This window comes from Panthera leo, chromosome D4 (assembly GCF_018350215.1).
Source record: "Panthera leo isolate Ple1 chromosome D4, P.leo_Ple1_pat1.1, whole genome shotgun sequence".
In the NCBI taxonomy this organism is placed as follows: Eukaryota; Metazoa; Chordata; class Mammalia; order Carnivora; family Felidae; genus Panthera; species Panthera leo.
Window position 1 is genome coordinate 71,783,478 of NC_056691.1, and position 26,001 is coordinate 71,809,478.

Consider the following 26,001-nt stretch of genomic DNA (forward strand, 5'->3'; position numbering starts at 1 on the left):
TAACGACAGAATTTTCTTTAATCAATGAGCAAATCTATCATTTTGTTACTGGATTTTCATCAAAAACAAAGGAATGTGGCACAGAACACTCTTTTCTTTCAAAAAAACCTCAGACGGGTTTGTCCATCAACTCTACCAGGGACTTTTTCATACACTAGACGCCGTTTTTTTGAATTGTGGTAGTTGTGAACACATGAGATCTGTTAAAAGGAGAAAAAGGAAAACCATTTTATTTCTGACATAGCTATTTTTTCCAGTTATTCAAGTGCATCCTATCTCTTCATCTATCTACAGAGTGTTCAAATTTCCAAACTGAGATAAAATGACTATAAAAATTACATTTTTAGCATAACTGTACCTGTACCTAATGGCCCAGTACTGATTAGTGTCATGTATACATATTGTATACTCATGCTTTGCACAAATCATTAAATCTCCCTGGATTTAAGACTCCTTCATTTAAGTTTTCACTCATTAAGCCTGTTCCTTAACTCAAATCTGTAATGTTGTAGAATTTATCCCGAGGTCTGATATGTGATAGGTGGTGATCATGTATGACTCACCTTCTATGACTGTATTAAATATGACACATTAGCCTGAAATATCCTAGATTTGGATACTTACAGAGGCTGATTGATTAAATCAGTAAAAAAGTAGGCTAAAATATTTAAAACTGTTTTGGTAATTATTCCTGGGGATATAATCTCATAATTACAAGATTTGGATGCCATTATAAGCATATTTAAAAAGCAATGTAGTCTGTAATTGTATCATAGAGGTCACAAATACACATCTGTAATATAAGACAAATAGAAAATTATCTTGAGGTTATGCCAATGGCTTTGGATAAATTGTCTAGGGCTGCATTAACATCAATTCTAAAAGTGTTACATCTTAAACAGTGGAAGGTAATGATGTGCTATGGGAAACCACAGTAAAAAGTCAAAAGCTTCCATAGTGTTAATGATACTAGTATCAAAGATTTATGTGACCTGTTTGAATAAAATTATTTTTTGGAAGAAATTTGAAAGTGGAAAAAAAATATTTCTAGGCCATTATTTATTTAATATATGATTGAAAAATATATTTATAACTAAGTTAATGAATTAAAATGTAGGTAGACATTTTACTATTCCATCCATATCCCTAAAAGTTTAAATATTAAAGTTACTAGAGGGGTGCCTGGGTGCCTCAGTCAGTTAAGCATCCAGCTTAGGTTGAGGTCATGATCTCACAGTTCACCAGTTCAAGCCCAGCATCAGGCTCTGTGCTGACAGCTCAGAGCCTGGAGCCTGCTTCAGATTCTGTGTTTCCCTCTCTCTCTCTCTCTCTCTCTCTCTCTCTCTGCCCTTCCCCTGCTGTCTCTCTCTCTCTCTCTCTCTCTCTCTCTCTCTCATTAAAACATTTAAAACATTAAAAAAAGTTATTAGAAATAATTTCTAAGATCTCACTGAGAAAATGGGAGGATTATCTTATATATTGGGATACCCTATGTTTAAGAACATATAGTAATTCACATACTTGATTTGGTCCAGGATGGAAAAAAAAAAAATGGAATTTTCATTCAGTTCATTTATGAAGCTGGAATAAAGTTCATGTCAGAATGTGACAGCACAAATAAAGAACACAACAGGGTAATTGCATTTTGAATGTAGATAATGAAAAAAATAAATATTAGCAACCATATTCAACAGCATATTAAAAGAATCACTCTTCAAAAGCCAATTAAGTTTATCACAGAATGACAATTATTATTTAATATTAGTAAACCTGTTAATATAATCATTGACATTAATGGGTCAATGGAGAAAACGTGTGATTTTCCCCAATAGGTGCCAAAAATGTTTGGATAAAATTCAGCATCTGTTCCTCACAAAAGTTCTTACAAAGTTAGGGAGATAATACCTCTCATTAAAATCAGGAACAAAACAAATTATGACTATTAAACAGGACCAAATCCAAGTTTTGTGAATCCTGAGGCTTATACAGTTGACCCTTGAACAATGTGGGTGTTAGGGAGGCTGACTGCCCCCAGACCCACCCCCCCAAATTCTATACATAACTTTTTAAATACTTTATTTTTTAAATTTATTTCAGAGAGAGAGAGAGAGAGAGAGCATAAGCAGGGGAGAGGGGCTGAACAGAGGGAGAGAAAGAGAGAATCTTAAGCAGGCTCCATGCTCACTTCTACAACCCTGGGATCATGACCTGAGCTGAAATCAAGAGTCAAATGCTCAACTGACTGATGCTCAACCACCCAGGAGTCCCTGTAACTTTTTAAAAAACGTAATCTCTGTACCTGACGTGGGCCCTAAACTCATGACTGTGAGATCAAGAGTCACATGCTCTACTGACTGAACCAGCCAGGTGCCCCCAAAATCTATAACTTTTGACTCCCTCAAAACTTAACTACTAATAATCTACTGTTGACCAGAAGCCTTACTGATAACATAGTCAATTAACACATATTTTGTAAGTTATATGTATTATATACTGTATTCTTACAATCAAATAAGCTAGAGAAAAGAAAATGTTAAGAAAATCAAAAGGAAGAAAAAATACATTTACAGTACCATACTGTATTTATCAAAAAAATCCATGCAGTTCAAACCTGTGTTGTTCAAGGGTCCACTGTACAAGTTGGGAGGTACTCTTTTATTATTTTCTATCAGTGATTGCACTCAGGATTGACAGACTCAAGTCATCACTGCAATTTATTTTAACTTTTTTTTTTTTTTTCAAATTTTATTTATTTTGAAAGAATGAGTGATTGGGGGAGGGGCAGAGACAGGGAGAGAGAGAGAAACCTATGCAGGCTCTGTAGTGACAGTGCCACACAGGGCTTAAACTTACAAACCATAAGATCATGACCTGAGCCGAAGTCAGACGCTTAACCAGCTGAGCCACCCAGGCGCCCTTAATGCTTAGTTCATCTAAAGCTACAAGAATTTGACATATTTTGTTTACATTTATTTTCTTAGATGTCTGTAATTAGAATTTTGATTTTCTTTTTGACCCCAAAGTTAGTGAAGATTTAAAAAAAATTTTTTTTAAGTTTATTCATTTTTGAGAGAGAGGGAGAGAGACAGAGCATGAGCAGGGAAGGGGCAGAGAGAGAGAGAAAGAGAGAGAGAGAGAGAGAGGGAGAGGGAGACACAGAATCCGAAGCAGGCTCCAGGCTCCGAGCTGCCAGCACAGAGCCCGATGTGGGGCTCAAACCCACGAACTGCAAGATCATGACCCGAGCCAAAGTCAGACGCCCAACCAACTGAGCCACCCAGGTGCCCCTAGTGAAGATTTTTAAGTATAGTAATTCAAACAAACAAAAATTCTTTTTTTAGTTTAGAGATGGTTCTTTTAAAATTACATCTGCCAGTAGTTTTATTAACTTTAGATAGTGTTACCTGGTAATGATTTTTTGTCTCCTGAGTTAGATGAAGATTCAGAGTGCCTTTTCTGTCCTAAACATTTCCCAGCTCTTTGGTGGAAATAAAGACTGCTGAATTCTTTTTGATTTACATTAGGATCAGAAGCACACAATAAATCCATACTGGGGACAGATGGTAATTCTCTCCAGAAAGTCTTTTTAGTCCCAGCATTTGAACTTTGATGAAGGAAGCTTTCTACCTCATCCGATAGACATTTCTGCTGATTAGGGAATAAGTTATCTTTCTGAGAGTACCATTTGTCACATGTAGTCTGCTTTTCACCATATTCTAAGTTGAATGAGTGATTCTGTTGTTCCCATACATTTTTCTTGAAGTTCCAGGGAAGAGGAGATTGAGAGCCTTCCAGTGAAAAGTTAGGGGTACATACTTCTTTATTTATAGGTCCTTTTGCAACATGTGTTCCCTTTTTCTGATTATTTATAAAATTAGGGGCAACTCTCTTCTGAGTGTCAATTGGTGATATTATATTTTCACAGTTCATTTGTGTTAGATCCAAAGAAAAAACATCTGACTCTGAATCATTCCAGTTTTGAAAGGAGTTACCAGCCATGTTCCTTGATCCTATATTAATTAGGAAAGGATTATGTACTATATTAGGATTACAACTGGAGTCTTTCCGGTAGCTGGCCTGATTATAAGAAGTCACAGGTGATAAAATGCATGGCATTTCTCTGAGTTGCGTAAGGGAAGAGTTATAGTTTGAAGTGATGTTTGTGTCTTTGTGCACTGTGGCTCCTATGTCTGAATTCTGGTATTCATTATATTCTTGAAAGACAGAGTTTGAAGAGCCAGAAGCTGAACTGGTAATGGTACTAGCCTGATTCCCGTTTTCCCGAGGTGATGGAATTTGAGGTGATTTTGTTATGGAAGAAGAACTAATCTTGAATAAGGAAGTGATGCTACAAAAATGCTAAAAAAATTTTTTAAATTAATGTAATACAAATACAATATACACATCAGTCAAGTAAATATAAATAACAGCACTTATCTATATGGAAAGAAAGCAAAATATAAATAAGTAGGGTATTACAGTGATCCATGTAATAAGAACATAACATAATTAGGCTCCATTAAAAGAAAAACTTAAGATTTGTATTTCTTTTCTAATCACTTGTAATAGAATTTTTAGTTACACAAATTATACATGAATGTCATTTGCTTGATAAAAAATTAGAGTTTTTACAATAAGGCTAAAGTTAAAGTTCTCTTTACTACTATAATGAAGGGCATCAGGATTGTTTGGAAGAGATCATGTAAACACATATGAATAGAGTATGTGACCGCATATTAGTGGGCACAATAACATTTCAAAATAATTTAAAGTGTGATAAATGGATTGTACTGAATTATCTATATAAGATAGGTTTAAATGTATAATGTGATTGGCAGTCAATGAGAATTCTATAAGAAATTTAGTTCAAGTAAATTATTTTTTTTAAGTTTTTTAAATTTATTTTTGAGAGGGAGAGAGTGTGTGCAAGTGGGGGAGAGGCAGAGAGAGAGGGAGACACAGAATCTGAAGCAGGCGCCAGGCTCTGAGCTGTCAGCACAGATGAAGGGCTCAAACTCGTGAACCACGAGATTATGACCTGAGCCTAAGTCGGAGGCTTAACTGACTGGGCCACCCAGGTGCCCCTCAAGTACATAATTTCTTTGCTATGTGAAGTCCAAAACAATTAAACTTGGATACCTCCATTTTGAAAATGTTTATGGCAAAAATCAATACTCAAATGGAAAGGAAATACATTCATATAAGAATATGGAATTCAAATAACTAACCTTTAAGACTTTTCCTGGAACTTCAGGTAAAAGTTCCTGAAGTTGACAAAGAGTTGCTAATAATATCCAGTGCAGTGATGGTCCTTTATTTAACATGAGCTGAGCCACCAATGGGTTAATACATGGAAAGTCAAGTAAGTACATTTCTTCCTAGAAAAGAGTTTTTTTTTTTTTAATTAAAAAAAAAAAATTTTTTTTTAACCTGTATTTATTTTTGAGACAGAGAGAGACAGAGCATGAATGGGGGAGGGGCAGAGAGCGAGGGAGACACAAAATTGGAAGCAGGCTCCAGGCTCTGAGCCATCAGCCCAGAGCCCAACGCGGGGCTCGAACTCACAGACCGCGAGATCGTGACCTGAACTGAAGTCGGACGCTTAACCAACTGAGCCACCCAGGCGCCCCCCTAGAAAAGAGTTTAAAGGAAAAATCAGCCACTGGTCGTTTGGAAATAACCCATTTTATTCTGCTCAATCTAGAAGATTAAAATTTTTGTCATTGCACCTACCACTCAATTTGAGATGCTGGGGAAAAAATATGGCTAGTAGGGAAAGAAACTTCTCTGTCAGTTAGAGTTCATATGCTCTCAGGGGCACTTGGGTGGCTCAGTAGGTTGAGCATCTGACTTCAGCTCAGGTCATGATCTCATGGTTCATGAGTTCGAGCCTAGCATCAGGCTCTCTGCTGATGGAGACAGCATGATGCCTGCTTTGTGCATGGAGCCCACTTTGGATCCACTGTCTCCCTCTCTCTCTGCTCTTCCCCTCCCCCTCAAAAATAAATGAAAATATTTGAAAAAAAGATTCACATGCTCTCAGAATTGGGAAAGATCTTAAAGTTCATTCATTTCAATCATTCATCCAAAAAATTTGTTACAGTTCATCTCCTTCAAATGACAATTGTATTATATAATGGTAGATTTTCTTTTCTTTTTTCAAAAAATGTTTATCTTGAGAGTGAGAGCACGAGCTGGGGAGGGGCAGAAAGAAAGGAGAGAGATTCTCAAGCACGAACCGTGAGATCATGACCTGAGCCAAAGAGTCCAGTGCTTAACTGACTGAGCCACCCTGGCACCCCTCTAATGGTAAATTGTCTAATGAAAACGTTTTCAGGGACTTTAGTACCTCAAGATTTCTTTAGCTCATCCTTTGTAGGCCATATGTTACTATCACTATTTAATTTAAGATGAACCATGTTTATGACATCTAACAGATGTTGTAGTTTCAGGAAAGCCTTGCTGTGAAGAGTAGAGGAAGAACTTCTATCAACCAGAACTGACCTTGATGGCCTAAAAATGTGTTCCAGAGAGATCTCATAATAATCTAGAAATATAGCAGCCATCTTTTATTATTGCCATATTCCCTCTTCTTTCTGGGATATACTGGCTTTTTGCACCCTCTTTGATAAAATCAAATGACAGACATGTGAGATTAGACATGCCTTGGTAATAGGGAAACTGCAGACATATACACATCCCATAATTAATTATACCCATACTTGCCAATAGTACTATGTTTTGCTTAGGCATATAAAAATTCTGTGATTTAATATACATGAATATTTTTTAATGTATATGAATACACGAATATTTATTTGCTTTATAATTTTATTTTTTGAATAGGCAAAATAGGCACATGGTTCAAAATTCAAAGGGTACTAAAAGATGTGCAGTAGGGGTGCCTGGGTGGCTCAATCAGTTAAGCGTCTGACTATGGCTCAAGTCATGATCTCATGGTTTGTGGGTTCGAGCTCCATGTCCAACTCTCTGCTGTCAGTTCAGAGCCTGGAGCCTGCTTCAGATTCTGTGTCTCCCTCTCTCTCTCTGCCCCTCCCTCACTTGTGCCCTCTGTCTCTCTCGAAAAATATGTAAATAAACTTATCAAAAAAGGTGTGCAGTAAAAACTCTCATCTTCCTGCTCCCCATTACCCCAGTTTTCCTCTCTGGAGATAACTAATGTTATCATTTCTTGATAGCATTATCATGATCTCTTCCAGAGATATTTTATTTACTTACAAACACATATAAATATTAATTTCCCCTTGTTCAAGTGGTAGGATACAAACTGTATGCCACAACTTCATTTTTCATTTAATATAGCTTAAAGGTCATTCCACGTTAGTAAATAAAAAGCTCTATTATTCTTTTTTTATGGTTTCATGATTTGAATATATTAAAAAAATAAAGGAAACTGAGATATAAGGTTGGTATGAGAACTTAGACATATTATGCTTAACCTGAAGGAATTTCTAAAAAGTTACTATTCAATCTTACGAATATTTTACAACTCTACTTTCAGTTTTGATTATGTAACTTAATTACTGACAAAGGCAATGATGGAATTTTGCTATTATCATACTTACTACTCTTAAATGTATAAATTTATGAATTAGAAAAAGTTATGTTTTAAAAATATTAGGCATTAAAAGTTCATTAAAATACTTCTGTCAAGTTGCAAAATACCCATGATTCTGGAAAATGATCTAAATAAATATTGTACATTATGGTTACTGTTCTATATGCTCATGCAAACATTATAGGACAAAAATATGCAACCAAAAAGAGAATTCAAGTCTATGTATCTATACTTGCTTTGCAAATATCTAATTTACACATTTAGGGGATGAACCTTAGATGGTGAAACTTCAAGCCAGGATTTATCCAACCATTCATAAGGATCTCTCTTCGAGGTCATTAAACTGTGATCAGCAATTTGTCGAACTATCAGTGCAGCCTCTTCCACTCCTGGGGCAAGTACAAGCTAAAATATATTTTCTATATGTTAGATTATAGGAAATATTAGGGAGCAAGATATATCTTGCAAAAACTGTTTGTAATTAGAAGAAAAAAGCCCTGATTTTAACCTTTGAATATAATTTTAGATACAACTTATTAAAGTATCTGTGTGAAATCCAGCATATTTTGTGAGACTAAGCAATTTTCTTCCCTTCTTTAAACGTGATATCTTTATAGTTTTCCAATTTTTGGAACTAAATTTCTTTACTTCCATTTGGCATTTATTAATAATTTGTTAAAATAACATATTTGGTTTTATATTTCACCTATGTTAGAAGCAAAGCAATTTAGATTATCATTAATAATATTTAATATTTTGCTTTTCCAAGTTAACTCTAATAGTTACCAAAAATAAGAATTTTAAAAATATACTGCAAGCTTTTTCAAATACATTTTTAAAAAAGGATATTTACAGATGAAGTTGATGTGTATTTGAAAAGAAAAAAAGTTTTGATTTAGAGTATTTTGGGAATTGTTCATCCAATATTGGCTTATTTGATACTATGCTCTGTGTACTAAACTTTAAAAAAAGTTTCTTAATATTTCCTACTTCCTGTCTTTCAGTTGTGTTTTCCTCCAGGCCCTTCTCTTTCGAAATGCCAGCCTTTTTCTTCTGCTTTCAGTTCTATTTTTACCTTCATCTTTTAGATTCAGTTGAAGGAAGTATAGTCCATGGGTTAGCAGTTTAATGTGGATAGAGAATACTGCCCTAAACAGTCATATCTTAGAAATATAAACACCCTGTCCTGTAGTGAAAATTCAAGAAATAGAGACTGTAGAAACCTTATAAAATCATTATGACAATTTTTTATTTCACAAGAAGAGTAACAAATACAAGACTGTTAATACATACCTGTAGGGAATACATGTATTCTAAAGAAGGATTTTCTTTAAACTGTATTAACTACATATAGAGTGTATAGAAACAACACTGTTTGATTCCAAATTAATTTTATTTCAGTTTTGGATATTTTGAGAAGATCCGACACATTTATATAAATGTATAAAGACATAATTTTATGGTGATGATAATGAATATTACCTTAATTTATTAAAGCAAGGATTCTGGAGCTCATGGCTAGGCTTTGGGAGATTCAGAAACCTCCTAACATTGTTTTCAAAATTTTGCATATGTGTTTATGCATTTTTCTGCAAAATGAGTTCATAAAGACATTTATAGACCTTTTTTTGACATTAGAATAAAACATAGCCTAACACTACTAGCAGTATATTCTTTTAGTTTAAGAAAATGTACTTAAACTTTCTCATGTTTCTTTTATGGCTAGGCTCTTCAGATGCCTGAAAAAAATTTTTTTAAACCCATAACTGATGTGCTCTAAAAAGCCAAAAACTATATTACTAAATACAGTGAGGTAAAGCAACAATATATTCTAAAATAATATGAGTCTAGGGAGCCCCTTTTATGTAATAATGTTATTAAGTCAGAAGAATGGGAGACTTGAGTATTGGTGACATATTTTAATGTGTTTTGATTTAATTTTATTTAGTAGATGTTTGTTGAATATTTTTACTGTGTATAAAGTAATGTGCTAGATGCTATACATTTTACAAAGAAAAAGGGCCTAGTTTTTACCCTCCAGGGTGGAAGGTACATGAATGAATACCTTATACTATAATAAAGGCATAAAGTGCTCCTGGGAGAATGGGAGGAGAGATTTATCCCGAGAGGGTATAACTGGGGAACATTTTTTTAAAGTTTATTTATTATTTTAAGAGAGACAGAGACAGCACGAGCGGGGGAGGGGCAGAGAGAATGGAGAGAGAGAATCCCAAGCAGGCCCTGCACTGTCAGTGCAAAGCCTGACGGGCACAAACCCTCTAACCATGAGATCATAACCTGAGCCATGTAACTGGGCACATTTCTTAAAGGAGGCAGTGTTTGAGCCAGGCAAAAACAGACAGAACTATGAAGGCTGGTGGTTAGGGGGAAGGAAGAGACAGGCTGGGATGATATGTTAGTGCAATGGCTTAAAGGTGATAGTGTGGTCATTCATATTCAGGAAATGGTGAGTAGAATGATGCTAAAGGAAGGATTACTAGGGGCCAAATTGTGAAATTTGAAACCAGCTGAGTTTGATCTCTCTTTCAATAAAGTAGGAAGCTATGGAAGGTCTTGTGAGCAAGAAAATTCAATGTAACAACAACTATTTATCAAGAGCCTGCTACGTACTTGGCACTGTGCTGGGTGCCAGGAATATGAAAACAAGTAAACATGTTTCCTTTCCTTCAGGAGCTTACAGCCCAGGAAGTGAAATATTCACAGCTGTATTTCAGAAATATAACTGATGTCAATATATATGATGCACTGGAGTAGGACTAGAAATAAGGACATTAGTCAGGAAGTTGCTTAAAACTTCAAAGGCCTGAATTTGGGAAATAGCAGGAGTAGGATAGAGAGACATGTTCTAAAGACTGATTACGTTACAACAGTAACCTACTACTGATTAGGTTACAATAGTAATGCCATAAACTAAGTTTGGGGAGAATGAGAAGTTTTGTTTTGGAAATGCTGAGTTTGAGGCACTTGTGGGATATTCATGTGAAGATTTCCAGTAGAATGCTAGAATACAGGTACAGATCTAAAGAAAAATCAGGAAATTTTTAAGGATTATACTCAGAAATGAAAGCTAAATTTGGGGGAATGTCTGAGTTTATTAAGGAAAGAGTATAAAGTGATAACTGAAGAGGACTGAGCCCTGAGTTGGGGGAAGTGTCTAAATTTCAGAGTGGGACATTGAAAACAAAGAAAAGACATTGGTTAGAGATGATTACAGCAGATAAAAAGAGTGTATCTTTCATAAGCAAACATTTTCGATCAACAAATATTTTTTATTTATATCCTGCCAAATAGTAATTAAGAGATAAAATATGACTTTAAATTCATTAAAGGCTTTTAGAACAGAAGTTTAAGTGGAAAGAATATTTATTAATTTGAAAACTGTTAAAAGGCTTTTAAGAATTTTTTAGTTTACTAGCTGGGCACTTGAGTTTGAGTATAATTTTGGTTTATTAAAACAAACATGTAAGAAAAGAATACCTTTACATCCAGTTCTTCTGATTTTAGCACAAATGAAACCAAAGCTGCGTAAATCAGTGCTAGATGATGAAGTGCCTTTTCTGTAAGATGGTACCTAAAAAAGATTATATTACTATTCTTGTACTCATTTGATGTCTGATTCTACTTATTAGAAGTTCATTTCGTTTTGACATTTCATATTATTAGAATAATCTGGCTAAATAATGCTAGTGTGGTAGGCTCAGCATTCTTTTGAAAAGATGGCTCCACCTCCATTCTTTAACAATCCAGTTAAATCTAGGGGATGCTGAGAGTGTGTCTGAGGAGAGTTTAACTCATACCCTTACTGACTCAGGGATGACTAGCTGACTGACACAAACTAAAATATTCTATCTCCCTGGCCAAAGTACCAGGTTCAGATATGAACATGTGACCAGAGCCAGGCTCACTAGAATCCTCCCTGGCTCTTTTTCCTGAACTGTTAGAAAAAAACGCTTTTTAAAAAGATCATTACCCTACATGGGTAATCATATTGCAGTATATAAATACATAAAGTCAGCATGTTGTAGACCTTAAACTTACACAATGTGGTATGTCAACTATATCTCAATTTTTTAAAAAACTACTTTTTTTCTTCTTCTATGGTTATTAAGCAGATCAGATGTGAGTCTTAAGCTTTGGATAGATATTTCTACCACCTTTATCCACTTTAAATAGCCTAAGAAGCAAAAAGGAAATTTATTGGCTCATATTACTAAGAAGTCCAGGGAAGACACTGTCGGATCCAGGGTCTCAATATGATTGAGATAAGGGCTCTCTTAATTTCTTGGCTCTTCTTTCCCCAGCTAGTTTCTTTCTCAGGTGAGCTATTTCATAAGAGTGACCAATAAGAGTCACTCACTGTGCCTAAACAGTACAAACAATGTGGTTTCTGCTGAACACCTGCTTTCCTTCTTGGAGTCTAGAATTTTGGTATGTGCTAGGCAGACAGTGCCTACTCGACCAGTCCTTAGTAAAAGCCCTGGGCACTGAGTCTCTAGTGAGTCTCCCTGGCAGATGATATTTTATAAGTGTTGTCACAACTCTTTGCTGCGGAAATTAGGCACATTCTGTGCTCCACTAGGCTAGGATTCTTGGAAGCTTCCTTCTAGCTTCTTCTGGATTTTGCTCCATGCACTTTTTCCCTTTGCTGATTTTGCCTTGTAACGATTTACTATAATAAATCATAGCCATGAGTCCAAGTCTATGCCAAGTCCTGTGAATCTTCTTATCAAATCATCAAACCTGGGAGTAGTCCTCAGGAGTCCTAACACATTTTTCAAGCAGGAACTAATGATATGAACTACTAAGGTAACTCAAGCAATTTCATTTTGTATGTTGAATTTTCCTCATTTGGTCAGTTGATTAAGATACTTCTTAAATGTTTTTATAAATCTAAAAATATAGAGCTGAGATACCTAGAAGTCTGAAAATAATTACATTTTATAATAACATCTTATTGTGAATAAACAGCTCGTCACATCCTGAACATAAAACTATCTCAGGCTATTACATAATTAGTGGGGTTTGTTTCCCTGAAAATCTGAGTAAGAATAAGTGTGAATCTCCTCTTTTTTGCTTGTACTTCAATTGCACCTCTAGAACATAGGTGGAAAGCAATCTAAAAACAACTTAAAATTTTTTTCAAAACAGTTTTATCTCCATAATACTTCTAAGATCTTGATAAAGCTTTAATGCTTTATAAGCAAGTTCCAAGCTTAAAATGCTTCAGAGACTTTACTAATATTCAAAATGAAGATTTTAGATCTAAATTATTATTTTTCTTTTTCAATTCTGGTAGAAAGGAAAAGCAAGGTTAAATGACTTGCCAAAGGTTATTGTTAATAGAAAAAGGAATAAGAACCAAGGAGTTTGGACTCTTATATTCTAACTTAAACTTATTTCCACTTAATAATAATCATATACAAAGAGCTCAGAACAGTAGATAAACAAAAATGGAGTCAAGCAAAAAGTCAATAAAGAAAAAAGTCACACAGGCCATGTCAAATAAGGTAAGATGTCTCTACCTTTTATAATAACTAAATTAAATATTTTTTAAACTTCTGTGAGTGATGTGGTATGTGTTGCATGATAACTGTAGAGATTTAAAAAATGAATGAGACTAGTTTTCAATTTAGTAGGAAAGATGCATTCATTCAGTCAAGGAATATTTACTAAGCATCTATCATATGAAACAATATGAGGTGCCATAAAGCAAGTACTCTAAAATGATAATACAAAGCAAAATGTGATAAATATCAAAGATGAGGAAAAGACAAAGAGCTAAGGAGTTCAAAGGATGGAGAGGTCACAACTAAATATCTATTTGTACGTGTGAGTTGGAGGGGGGTATTAAGGAAAGACTGAATAGAAAAAGTGGTATTTGGGGATAGGTTCTGAAAAATAGGCACAATTTCACCAGATGAAATAGTTAGAGGAAGTAGAGAGTATCGTAGAAAGAGAGAAATGTATTGGCAAAAGTAGAAGTAGGAAAACCAGGACCATATTTGCAAGCCAATGAGAAATCCTTCTAGCTGAAATGGAAAGCAGTGAAAACTAAGCTGAAAATATAAGTTGAGATTATACTCTGAAGAATTTGAATATTAGGGTGAATAGAATGTATGTATTCAGTAGATAATGGGAAAGTCAGTGAAGGCTTTTTATCGGAGTGAAACAGTAACAGCCTGGTTTTAGGAATATTAATTGGATGTCTGACAGATTATGGAGAGTAACACTGAGAGCCATCTGGAGGTGGGAAAGCAGTTGGTAGTCTATTGTAACAGTCCACATAAAAATAATAAGAATCTGAACTAAGATGTTGGTAACATAAATGGAGAGAGGGGATTGATAAAAAAAAAAAAAGAGAGATAGTGGTTAAATCTATAGGATTTGTTTTCTAAACTTGGTGACTAAAAGAAAGGCAATGGTCATAAATAGCTAAAGGCAGAAAAGAGGAGATATTGTTTTGAAGAGGATAGAGAATATAATAAATTCACCTTGGAACATGTTAAGTTTGAGAGCCTATAAAATATCAGGGTGGAAATATTTAACAGAAAATTAGAGATACATGTCAACAATTTCAAAGAGAGACTGCAGCTGCAGATGTATATATCATAATTTATATGCAGAATGATGGTGACTGAATCCATGGGAGTGGGGAAGATTTCCAGTGGATCAAATAGAAGAAAGAAGAGAATTCAAATGTATCTGAAGACTGGGACAAGGAAGAAGAGGTACAGACAGAGAAAGAGTAGTTAGAGAGATGGAAGATCAAAACATTGACTCATCATAGGACTGAAGGGCTTCGAGTCAGAAGGTACTGACAACAGGCTTAAACGCTTTAGAGCAGTGGAAGATGAAAATATTTTTGGAGCTGATCATGAGAGAGCCATGAATGATGAGTTGCCCTGAGAGACAGAGATGAGTACAGATGTAGGAAGAAGACCCAGACTGCAGAGAAAAAAAGGAAGTAGAAGCAGTGGGTTCATAAAATGTAGAGATGAGAGAAAGGAGAGACATATAATGATAAATTAAGCCAGTGTCTCAGCATGGATTTTTTTGGAATTTTTAAGTTAAGCACATCAATGACAGAAAGTATAGAAAGATGCTATTTAAAAATTTTTTTTTAATTTATTTATTTATTTTGAGAGAGAGACAGAGAGAGCAAGCAGGGGAGGGACAGAGAGAATTCCAAGCAGGTTCCACACTGTCTGCACAAAGCCCGATGTGGGGCTCAAACTCACAAACCACGGGTTCATTACCTGAGCTGAAACCAAGAGTCGGACATTTAACCAACCAAGCCATCCAGCTGCCCCAAAAGATGCTATTTTGTTGGTATATTTAATAAGATTTTAGAGACAGTGACTTAATGACATCTTTTAACATACAAGTTCAGAAATAAAAAGTAATAAAAAATGACACTTAAAGCTGCAATTCTTAGTGAAGTAGAGGAGGGGAGGGTGATTTGCACAGAATGTCTAGGGGAAATACATCATCTCCCAAATCCTAATTCCTATGGGCATCCCAAATTCCTATGGGCATGGCTCCTCCACCTGGAGGATCCCTGACTTAAAGCGAACTAGATGAGCAAGTGGAAAATTTGCATAACGATTTTTATTCAAAGAAGAGGACCAAATAACTTAAATATAAATGTAACTTTGGATAAAGAAATGTTTACTTACTCTGAGTTTAATGTTTTTTTGGTATATAAAATTATCCAACAATAGCTGTACTGGAATGATAATGCCATCAGTCTCATAATGATATTGTCCGATGCCTTCTCACAATTCAATTCTTTTAGGTCCTACCAGAAAATAAATAAAATAAAAAGCTTCACTAGGTTGAACAGTTGTTTTGAAGTTATTGTTACCCTATTTTAAGAATCCATGATATATAAATTATAACTTGAGAAGAAACATGAGTATGGGCTCCCATTTTATGGAGAAATTAAAATCACACTGGAAGTAGTAGGGGGAAAATTATGTAGTAGATGTCAAACAGCGAATGACAGCTTAAGCAAGGACAGCTCATGAATCTCCCAAAGTCCTAGATACGAAGAAAGCCGCCTACAGAGTGTCCCTATTCAGGCAAGGTCCTTTATAGATAGAGATCTGGCTACTCATAAGGGCGAAATAAAATACATTTAAAAGTCCATGGGATAATCTGCACTGATTGCTTATTACTTAAGGAAGGAAGCAGTCAATGGACTTCCAGGAATTGCTCTCTAATGGCCTATCAGTCTCTTTTTCCTTTAACACAATTAAATTCTATAGAGTGAATGATTCAGGAAATGTCTTACTCTGACAGTAAGTTATGTAACTGAATTAAAAGTTTTCCTAAACAGTATTTCCCCCAAATAATTGTTTTTTAAAAACTTCAAATATGTAAGACATGGTATCTCTCAAGAAACCCTTTAATAGAGCTTGGTGTTTCCATCATATAATTCCATATTGTTAACATTTGCTCATTAAATCAGACTTATGTTATCATAATCTTTGCCATTAATTTATAGTCCATACCATCAAACTTGGTTTCTGCTCCCCACTCCCACCCTACTGAATTAATTTCTTTGTACTCCAATCAAGCAAACATATCAAGGAGATTGTCAAGAATTTGTAAATCTTAAATTCCAAACTATAGGGATTTTTTAAAGAGAATCTTTTTTTTTTTAATCAGCTTACTTATAGGTAACCCCCACTTACTTTAGAGGAAATCTCATATCACTAATCAGGGATTAATATACTACCACCTGTTAAGAAGCATAGTAGCTAGGATTTGATTTTTCAGGTTTTCAACACTATAATTGTTCTATAAATATATTTTAAAATAGGTCAATATATAACATTAAAGATTCCATATTTGCTTTGTCCTCTTAAAGTATGTTAAAAATTATAAGGCATTGAAGAAGTTTGGTAATAGTAATTTTGTATAGTGATGATTTTAGTACTTGTGGTCCATTTGCAAAGTTTTGGAAGAAATCACTAATATTATAGTTAAGCTCTCTATAGTAGAGCTAATAATAAATTACACAGATATTTGGCTTGTATTTCTTACTGTCTAGTTTTACCTGCAAAACTATGGCGGTGTATTCATCAACTGTCACCACTACATAACACTCTGTACTTCCAAAGAGTTTCAGTGACTCACTGCAGCTTCTCTCCACTAGTGTGATATTATAGCTGTAAAATACCATATTTTTAGGTGACATCATGAAATGACTAAGAAAAATTCTTTTATTATTTTTTTAATGTTTATTCAGTTTTGAGAGACAGAGAGACACGTGAGCAGGGGAGGGGCAGAGAGAGAGGGGAGACACAGAATCCGAAGCAGGCTCCAGGCTCTGGGCTCTGAGCTGTTAGCACAGAGCCCAACACAGGGTTCAAACCCACGAATCCTGAGATCATGACCTAAGCTGAAGTCGGCCGCCCAGCCGACTGAGCCACCCAGGCGTCCCAGAAAAATTCTTTAAGAAAGTCTGTATTGTCCTCTTGCATATTAAATTATTTTAACGACTGCACTTTTTCTTTCATATATCAATTTATTCTACTTTATAAATTTGAGGAATTAAATTATGATTTATTCAGTATGTATGAAAAATTCGTTAAGATGTGCATTGCCGTAGGTATTTTACTAAATATTACTGCACATAATACTATTATAAATGTATTGACCAATTTCTTCCAGCTTTTTAAATAATAATTCATGAAATCAAAACATTTTGTAATACACTAAAACATTCTGCATTTATCAGAATTTTCTTTTCTCTTTCCTTAAAACTGGCCTAGATTTTAACTACCTTTTGTAAGCTCATAGTTTTCTGTGAATGCCCCATAGCCTTAAGATTTAAAAACAAAAGCATGGAAAATAGATCTGTATTATTTATTTATTTATTTTTAGATCTGTATTTTAATTAATGTCACAGCTCAATTATTCCTCCTTGATATATAGCCCAATGTCTAATATTTCTGTGACAACTTGTATGCTGTGATAAAGTGTTTTATATGATTTTAAAATGTTCAGTGCTGGTCTGACCTCAGAACTTAAAGTCTAAAAATTTGAGAATTTATTTAGAACTTCATAGTCCTATTTCCCAGGCAGTATTTAAGGCCCTCTAAATAAGAACACTCATTCTCCATATTATCAATGATCCAAAGATATGACCATATAATTCACAGAAAAAAAAGACACATAAAGTGTTCGTACTTGCTGGTAACAAAAGAAATGAAATTAAAATATAAATTTAAACAATAATGAAACATTTTTTTCTCCACAAGATTGATGTATATTGCCAAAAAAAGATAACATTCAGTAATTGTGATGGTGTACTACAGGGAGAGAAGTGTAACTTGACATAAACTCTTTGGAAAACTATTCATATGATATAATTGCAGGCTTGAATCAGAGAGAAATAATAATACTGCATATATAGCATAATGGTTAGTCATTTAGAATATATATACCCTTGTTAAAAGTTATGAAATCAATAACTTACTTGGATTCTAGCAACTGAAGAATTTCTGGAGTATTAAGAAGTCCTTCAGATGCAAAAAACACATATGGAACCTGAATTTCCAAAACAAAACCCCCAAAACTATCCAGCAAGGTGCTTCCTAAATGAGAGAAAGCTTATAAATATTTGTTTCTCATCTTTCAGCTCTTTCTCTTTTTTACTAAACATGAGAATAACAAGTGTATGTTCAAGGAGCAGTATAAAAATAAAACATATTCACTGTAAAAAATCAGAAATCAGAATAAAGAAAGGTCTGAAGAATAAAATAAAAAGCATATGTTATCCTATTACCTAGAAATAAAACACAGTTAACAGAATTTACTAAAACTACTATATGATACAGATCAATAGGAAAATAATAAATACCTCAATAGATAAATGGACAAAGGACATTAACAGGCAATTTACAAAAGAATGGCTATATAAGATCAATTCATGTATGAAAAGATATGGATAATCAAGACATTAATTATCTATAATTAATTAATTATAATATAACTATAAAATATTTTCTGCCTATAATTCTGTCAAAGACTTAGAATAATAATACCTACTTACTATAAAGATATTGGGAAAAGGATTCTCTTGCACTTTCTGCACAAATATGAATTGAGATAGCATTTCTGGAAGCATATTTGACAATATGTAAATGTGTATATACTTTTGACCCAGCAATTCATTTCACTTCTTAGAACAGTATATAAAATTATATAATAAACTACTATAAATCTTGTAGTACAGTAGTGGAAAACTGAAGTGTTGTAAATGCTCCAAATAAGGAATGGTTGAATAAATTAAGTTCATCTTCAAGAGACTGAAAGAAGCCTCTACCTATAAACTAGGATGCTTTTATCTTTTCTTGGGCCCATGTTTCAATTATTTAATCAATTTAACATTTAATTCTGTTTATCAAAAATTCCAAAGTAACCATTATGGTGACTGTATTTTTAGAATTGAATTAGAATCTCTCAGAATTCAAACTTCCCACTCAGACTTGAGGTGGATAGAAAGTAATTTATGGCAAGTATTGAAAGGAATGCCCTGGGACTAAAAATGTACAGGCTTTTTTTACTTAATGGATGTGAGAATTCACAATCTGAGTCATGTGAAGCTTAATGGATGTGAGAATTCACAATCTGAGTCATGTGAAGGGTTGCTGAGAAATACAGAGAAGCCAAATGATATACAAAGTGGTTTTAGAGTCTTCTCTAAGTGTCTGTGTGTAACTTTTTGTTGCATATTAAGTTTTCTGAATCAGTCAACATACTACAACAAAATTTCCCCTAAAATTCAATAAAAAATACGATATAAATGAGATACAAAATACGAAATGCGATATAAATACAAAAAAATGCAATATAATCATAATTAAATTGGGCTATTATAAATAAAACTTAGAAGGTAAAGAGATGAAGACAGATATCATCAGTAAAGCTTACTTTACAAATGAATATGAGGTAAGAGGGAAAGAACCTGCCCAACGTCACACCCGAGTGGTGAGGTTAGAGCTTGAACTCAAGTCCTCTAATGCCATAGCTCATTCTCTCTCCACAGATCAGAAACAGAAAACAGACAATTTCCATTCTACCTCAGCAACAAAAGGACTTTAGTTTATATCCTTACTCTTTAATACTGTGTCTGGAAGAATCACTTTAAAGGCCATGTGAGGAATATTCAATTTCTCGCAGTGTTTAGTCCAACAAGAGTTTTCTACAAAATTGTATTCCACCACAAATGAGAAGTTACTCCAGGGGAAATCTGCTCCAATGTATTGATTATGTGCAACTACACAGGAACTTGTACTGAAGACAAAGGAAAGCCAAGAAAATGGAATTATATTTGTGTCATTATTTACTTTGAAGGCTAAAAAGATGACTGTTTTTGGCTAGTTTATTCTTCTCTAGTCTGTGCCTGCTTATCTTGGAAAGGCACTGGTGTATTTTCTGTTGATTTGTTCTCCAGTTGTGCTAATCTCTCTTTATCTTTCCTTTTGATGGTCATACATTTTTTTTTATTTTTTAAGGATTTTATTTTTAAGTAGTCTCTGCACCCAATGTAGGGCTCAAACCCATGATCCCAAGATCAAGAGTCACATGCTCTTCTGACTGAGCCAGCCAACCACCCTGATGGTCATACATTTTTTTAAAAAAACAGGACTACTTCACATCCCCAAATGCAAAGGACTATTAACTGAGTCCTATCAATAACAGACAAATCACCATGAGAAATCAATCTCATTCTCTTATACATGTGAGGTTTTCATCTTTGAGGATCTACATAATAGAATATTATCTGACAACTTTGAAATGGTTTTTCTTTTTCTCAGTGAGCTTCACAGATGCTTTAGCAACAACAAAAGATGGATACTTAAATATCATAAGTTTATCTTTTCCATCTTCAGATTCCATATAATAGCACTTGCTACAATGAAAAATCTCTATTTTCTATATAGAGCAATCCAGATAGATAAAAGACGTAAGTGCTTTTATGAGCTTCTACTTGATTTACACCTCTTTTTATAATTTGGATCTCAGTATTGGAAATAAATAATTTCTACATAAAATAAGGCAAAATAAAAACATTTTTAGACATGTCAACACTGAATTTTATTATTAGCTTGCTCTCACTGAACGAATTTCTAAAGGATATACTTCAGGAAGAAAGAGAACTCCAAAGAAAGGAAGGAGATAGAAGAAACAATGCTGAGCAAAAAACCCCAAAACTGGTATAAACAAGGGTAAGTCTAAATGGGCACTTCCTGTACTAAAAATAACAATGATAATTCAGGGATATTGAAACAAGACTGAACTAAAATTCTGGACAACAATAATATATAATACATAAGGCAATGACCTGAGTTCAAGTGTTCTAATATAATACATTTTTCAGGAAGAGGAGAGAGATATTGATTAATTTCAGGTTTTACTAAGCCTTTTTAAAAAGTTAAATTCCAGGAGAAATTGTGAAGAAATCTGTGAAACTGGTATGCTTATTTCCCATAGATGAATAAATACATTTTTACCCATTTAAAACACCTTCAGATTCCAGAAAATCATTTCTTTTGTTTTGTAAGACAGTCAGTGTTAAACCTGTTAGAAAAGAAGAATAATACAAAAAAGGTTTTTTTCAGTGTTCTGTTTATATATAAGTTTTAGGTGTTCATATATTTCACTACCATAACAATGAATTAAAGATCTATAAACAAGGAAACTGCTTAAAATACAATTTTCTGGATTATTTTTCTGTCTGTGGTATCAAAGTTTGACGCATGGGCAATATGTCCGGTATGTGTGTATGTTATAAGCATGGAAAGTCTGAATTTATGATGTAAAATAATAGAGTGGATTAAAACCTTAATTTTAAAGTAACCAAATAAGATACTCATCAATTCTGTACATTTAATTTTATTTGTTAAAAATCATGGTTGATTTCACCTTTTTTTTTTCTACTCAAAAATTTAAGTACATAATGAAACAGCAAGAGACTACATTTTGATGTCATTTTTTCCTTTTTTTAAAATTACCACCTTAACTTTTTGGGTTTGTTGTTGTTGTTGTTGTTTTGTTTGTTTGTTTGTTTAGAGAAAGAGAGGGCACAAGCAGGGGAGAGGAGCAGATGGGGAGAGAGAAAGAGAGAGAGAGAATCTTAAGCAGGCTCCACACTCACTGCGGAGCCCAACTCAGGGCTTGATCTCATGACCCTGGGAGCATGACCTGAGCTGAAATCAAGAGTCAGACGCTCAACCTACTGAGTCACCCAGGTGCCCCCATTTTTTCCTTTTTATTGGTTGTGTAAGAAACAGAAGATCTATTGGATGCCACCTGCTCATTAGATTCACTTCTGCTTCTCAACTATAACTTAAATTTCTATGTTACTAATTTCTTAACAAAATAAAATTAATTTCAAAAATTCTGTACCCACACATACAGTTTATTTTTGGTAGACATAACTGGTTTAGGAATAGCTAGTTCCAGTTAAAATAAAGCTTACACTCTATTGGTATACATTCATCAGTTGTAAAGTTCACAAAGGCATGATGTAATAATAACAAAGTAATGCTTACTTAATCATGTTTACTTGGCTTAATATGACAATAGTTTTGGTAGAAATAAGAAGAGGATGGGTACTATTTGTCTTCTGTATATAAATTTATAAGGTATTATTATTATTTAAAAATTTTTATTTTTAGTAACCTCTACACTCAATGTGGGTCTTGAACTCACAACCTTGAGATCAAGAGTCACATGCTCTACCGGCTGAGCCAGCCAGGCACCCCAAGATCATATTATTTAAAAATCTAATCTCCAGGGGCACCTGTGTGGCTCAGTCGATTAAGCATCCAACTCTTGATTTCAGCTCAGGTCATGATCTCCCGGTTTGTGAGATCAAGCCCTGCATCAGGCTCTGCACTGACAGCATGGAGCCTGCTTGGAATTCTCTCTCTGCCCTTACCCCACTCCAGCTTTCTCTCTCAAAATAAATAAATAAACATTTAAAAATAAAATAAAATAAAATCTAATCTCCTTACCTGATTTGTCTTAGCTATGATCCCAAAGCAGATTACTTACTAAGTGAACTGCTAGGATCTTCCAAAAACATAGATGATGAAACCTCATTTCTATTTTCTAACACTAGATAGAAAAAAAAGGTCTTACTCCTAGACAGAGAGGACAGCTGCTAGTTAGAAGGAGTAAAAACATTTTTTCAGCTTAGAGAGTTAATATTTTTGTGTTAGTAGACCTTGTTGAAAGAAATTGGAAGAGTAGTGATGATATAATCCCAAAAGCCAAAGAAATAGGAATGTTCAGCATGAAGCCTAGATAAGAAGTGACATATATACTAATAATTTGTCCATGTGTCTTAGGTGTATTAAAGGGAAAGTTGCCCCATTAAGTAGGTTTAAGTATTCTTCTCTGTGTGGCAGAAATATCAGAAATATTTCCTCAGCTTCTTCACAAAAATATTCCTTCAGTTACCCAGATCCCTTGGTTTTATAATGCTAACATTGCTCATCACTTTCCTAACTTAAAAAAATGTTTTCAATTAGCCTGATTCCAGACAGTTGTAGCAGGTTCAGCTTCACAATTGTTAACTAATGCTTTACCAATTTCATACTAGAAATATCTTGTGAATTTAGTAGATAAGACCTCATCTGCCCAGGACTGGAAAACTGAACAAATAATAAGATCCAAGTTTGCAAATTTGGACTCTAGACACATGATAATGTCATCAAGAAGTAGCACTTATAGAGGCGCCTGGGAATCTCGGTCAGTTAAGCATCGGACTCTTGGTTTTGGTTCAGGTCATGATCTCACAGTTTGTGAGTTTGAGCCCTGAATCAGGCACTATGCTGTCAGTGAGGAGCCTGCTTGGGATTCACTCTCTCTCCCTCTTTCTCTGACTCTCCCCCACTCGCTGTCTCTCAAAATAAATAACTTAAAAAAAAAAAAAAGAAATAGCACCTAATACAGTTCTGCTTGAAAGAATCTTCCATTCTCATATTACTATAATTTAATAGTTTATTTGGCTAACTGCACTGATAAGCAGACATTTGTAATATGTGTATATAGTTCAGTTTAATCTTTTTCACTAGTCTCAGTCTACTAGGTATATAGAGAGGCATTCATTAGCTCATCCAGTTATTAATTTTTATTAAGTTCCTTCTATATTCCAGGCATTTTTGTGGGTGCTGGGAATACAAATTAGGGCATAGTGCTTATCCTCCAGAAGCTGACATACTAGTGAGGAAAACAGACAAGAGAATCAGTTGGTACAGTCCAGGATGGTACGTAGCGCCTTAGAAGTATGCACATAATACCCTGAAATCACAAAGGAAAGCATTTAAATCAAGGCTTCCTGAACAAATGTTTTAACTGATTTTTAAAGGATGTGTAGGAGTTAGCTGTTAAAGAAGGGAGAAGAGCACCATTATAGCAGAACAGGAGGCATAAGGGCATGGAGATAGGAAACAACATGATAAAGTTTGGTAGGGTTACAGCAAAGAAATATATTGGGAGATGGTCAAAGATGCAATTTATAGAGGGAAAATAAATAGTAAAAAAAGGATGACATAGGTTGAGTGTGGTATTTTATTTTATTTTTGAGACCAAAGGGCTTGGGGTGCCTGGGTGGCTCAGTCAGTTAAGTGTCTGACTCTTGGTTTTGGCTCAGGCCATGATCTCACAGTTTCATGAGTTCAAACCCTGAGTTGGGCTCTGTACTGACAGTATGGACCCTGCTTGGGATTCTCTCTCCCTCTCTCTCTGCCCCTCCCCCACCTGCATTGTCTCTGTCTCTCTCAAAATAAAATAAACTTAAAAAAAAAAAAAAAAGAAGAAGACCAGAGGGCTTGAAGATTAAGGGAGAGTCATTAGAAAGGAAGGCTGGGCTATGGAATAACTTAAGGAACACACTGATGCAGGAAGAGATAGGATCCAAAGCAGAAATGAAAAATTGGTTTTCAAAAGGAGGAGGTTCACCTCCTTTATAAAGAAAGGAGGAAAAGATAAAAGAAGAAATGAAGGTAAGTTTGTAGATGGTAGGGAAGAAAACTGAAGATTCTTACCCCATTAATGGACATTAAAAAGCATAATTCTCTTTAATGTTTATTTATTTATTTGGGGTGGGGGGAGACACACGCACATGAGCAGGGGAGGGGCAGAGAGAGAGGGAAAATCCCAAGCAGGTTCTGCACTGTCCACACAGAGAATGACATGGGGCTTGAACTCACGAACTGTGAGATCATGTCCCGAGCCAAAATCAAGAGTCAGACACTTAACCAACTGATCCACACAGGTACCCTGCATAATTCTCTGAAAAATGAGGGGAGGAGGAGTCATGAAACCTGGGTTGTGGGATAGAGCCCCACATGGGGCTCCACATTAACAGCACAGAGCCTGCTTGAGATTCTCTCTCTCTCCCTCTGCCCCTTTCCCTGACTCACACTCTCCCTCCCTCTCTCTCTCTCTCTCTCTCTCTCTCTCTCTCTCAAGTAAAAAGAAGAAATAATGAGGGGATGAGTAGCATAGTGGGGGTTTGTGGTATAGCCATTAGGTGGATAAGAATGGGAACTAAGAACATATAGAAAGGTTGTTAAGAGGTATTAAGAGCCCATATAAGTTCAGAGAAGATAAGTTTGTAGTGGTACCAAACTATTTTATTTTCTAATAATGCTCAGGAGCTCAGGTATAGAAACAGAGAAGTTAAATGTCTTGATGGATTCAGAGCTAAGGTTTAAATGGAAGGTACATTAGAAGGACAAGACTGATTAGAGTCATGGGCACATCACCAAGTCTGGAAAGAGAAGAAAGTGAAACAAAAAAGGAGTTGACAGATTACAGATCTCTAAGATGCTGAACATCGTGAAAGAGTTAATGTAGCTGTAGACAGAGAGCAATATATCAGAGTTTAAAGTTCAGAAGTAGCACAGTTCTGCATTATTACAAGGTTGATGGCATAGCCAAGGAATGAATATCATTTTTGCTGTGAGGGTCAACAAAACTATAAGGTCAGAATGTTGAATCATCATTCATGTTAAAGACACTTAGGATAATGGCAGGACTAGGAGTGAAAAGAATACCCTGAACCAGGTGCAGAACTGTCCACAGATGATGGGGAATGTTCAGGTGGTAACTAGAGGATGGCAGTTGGAATGGTAGAAAATGCTGTGGCAATATGGCATAACCTCAGAGATAGAGGAATAATGTTTTGGAAAGGATAAAACAAGAAATTAACCTTCTCATCCCTATGATATATACATATCTTATATATCTCATATATCTCATGTATCTCATACATATACACACATATATATACGTATGTGTACATACATATATATGTATACATACATATGTGTACATATACATATGTATATATATGTGTGTGTATATATATATAT

At 34.7% G+C, this 26,001-nt stretch overlaps 1 protein-coding gene across 1 annotated transcript in view; it reads right to left on the reverse strand.

Moving 5' to 3' along the window:
• The window catches only part of SHOC1 (shortage in chiasmata 1), an 85,605-nt gene continuing 59,604 nt past the window's right edge, over positions 1-26,001 (reverse strand). The window contains 11 exon segments of the mRNA XM_042912464.1: positions 1-170; positions 172-200; positions 3,405-4,359; positions 5,229-5,378; positions 7,853-7,984; positions 11,078-11,171; positions 15,277-15,398; positions 16,662-16,773; positions 18,087-18,204; positions 19,728-19,906; positions 21,127-21,193. Of these exon segments, the coding sequence (XP_042768398.1) occupies positions 99-170; positions 172-200; positions 3,405-4,359; positions 5,229-5,378; positions 7,853-7,984; positions 11,078-11,171; positions 15,277-15,398; positions 16,662-16,773; positions 18,087-18,204; positions 19,728-19,906; positions 21,127-21,193 (2,030 nt within the window). The 3' untranslated portion in view covers positions 1-98.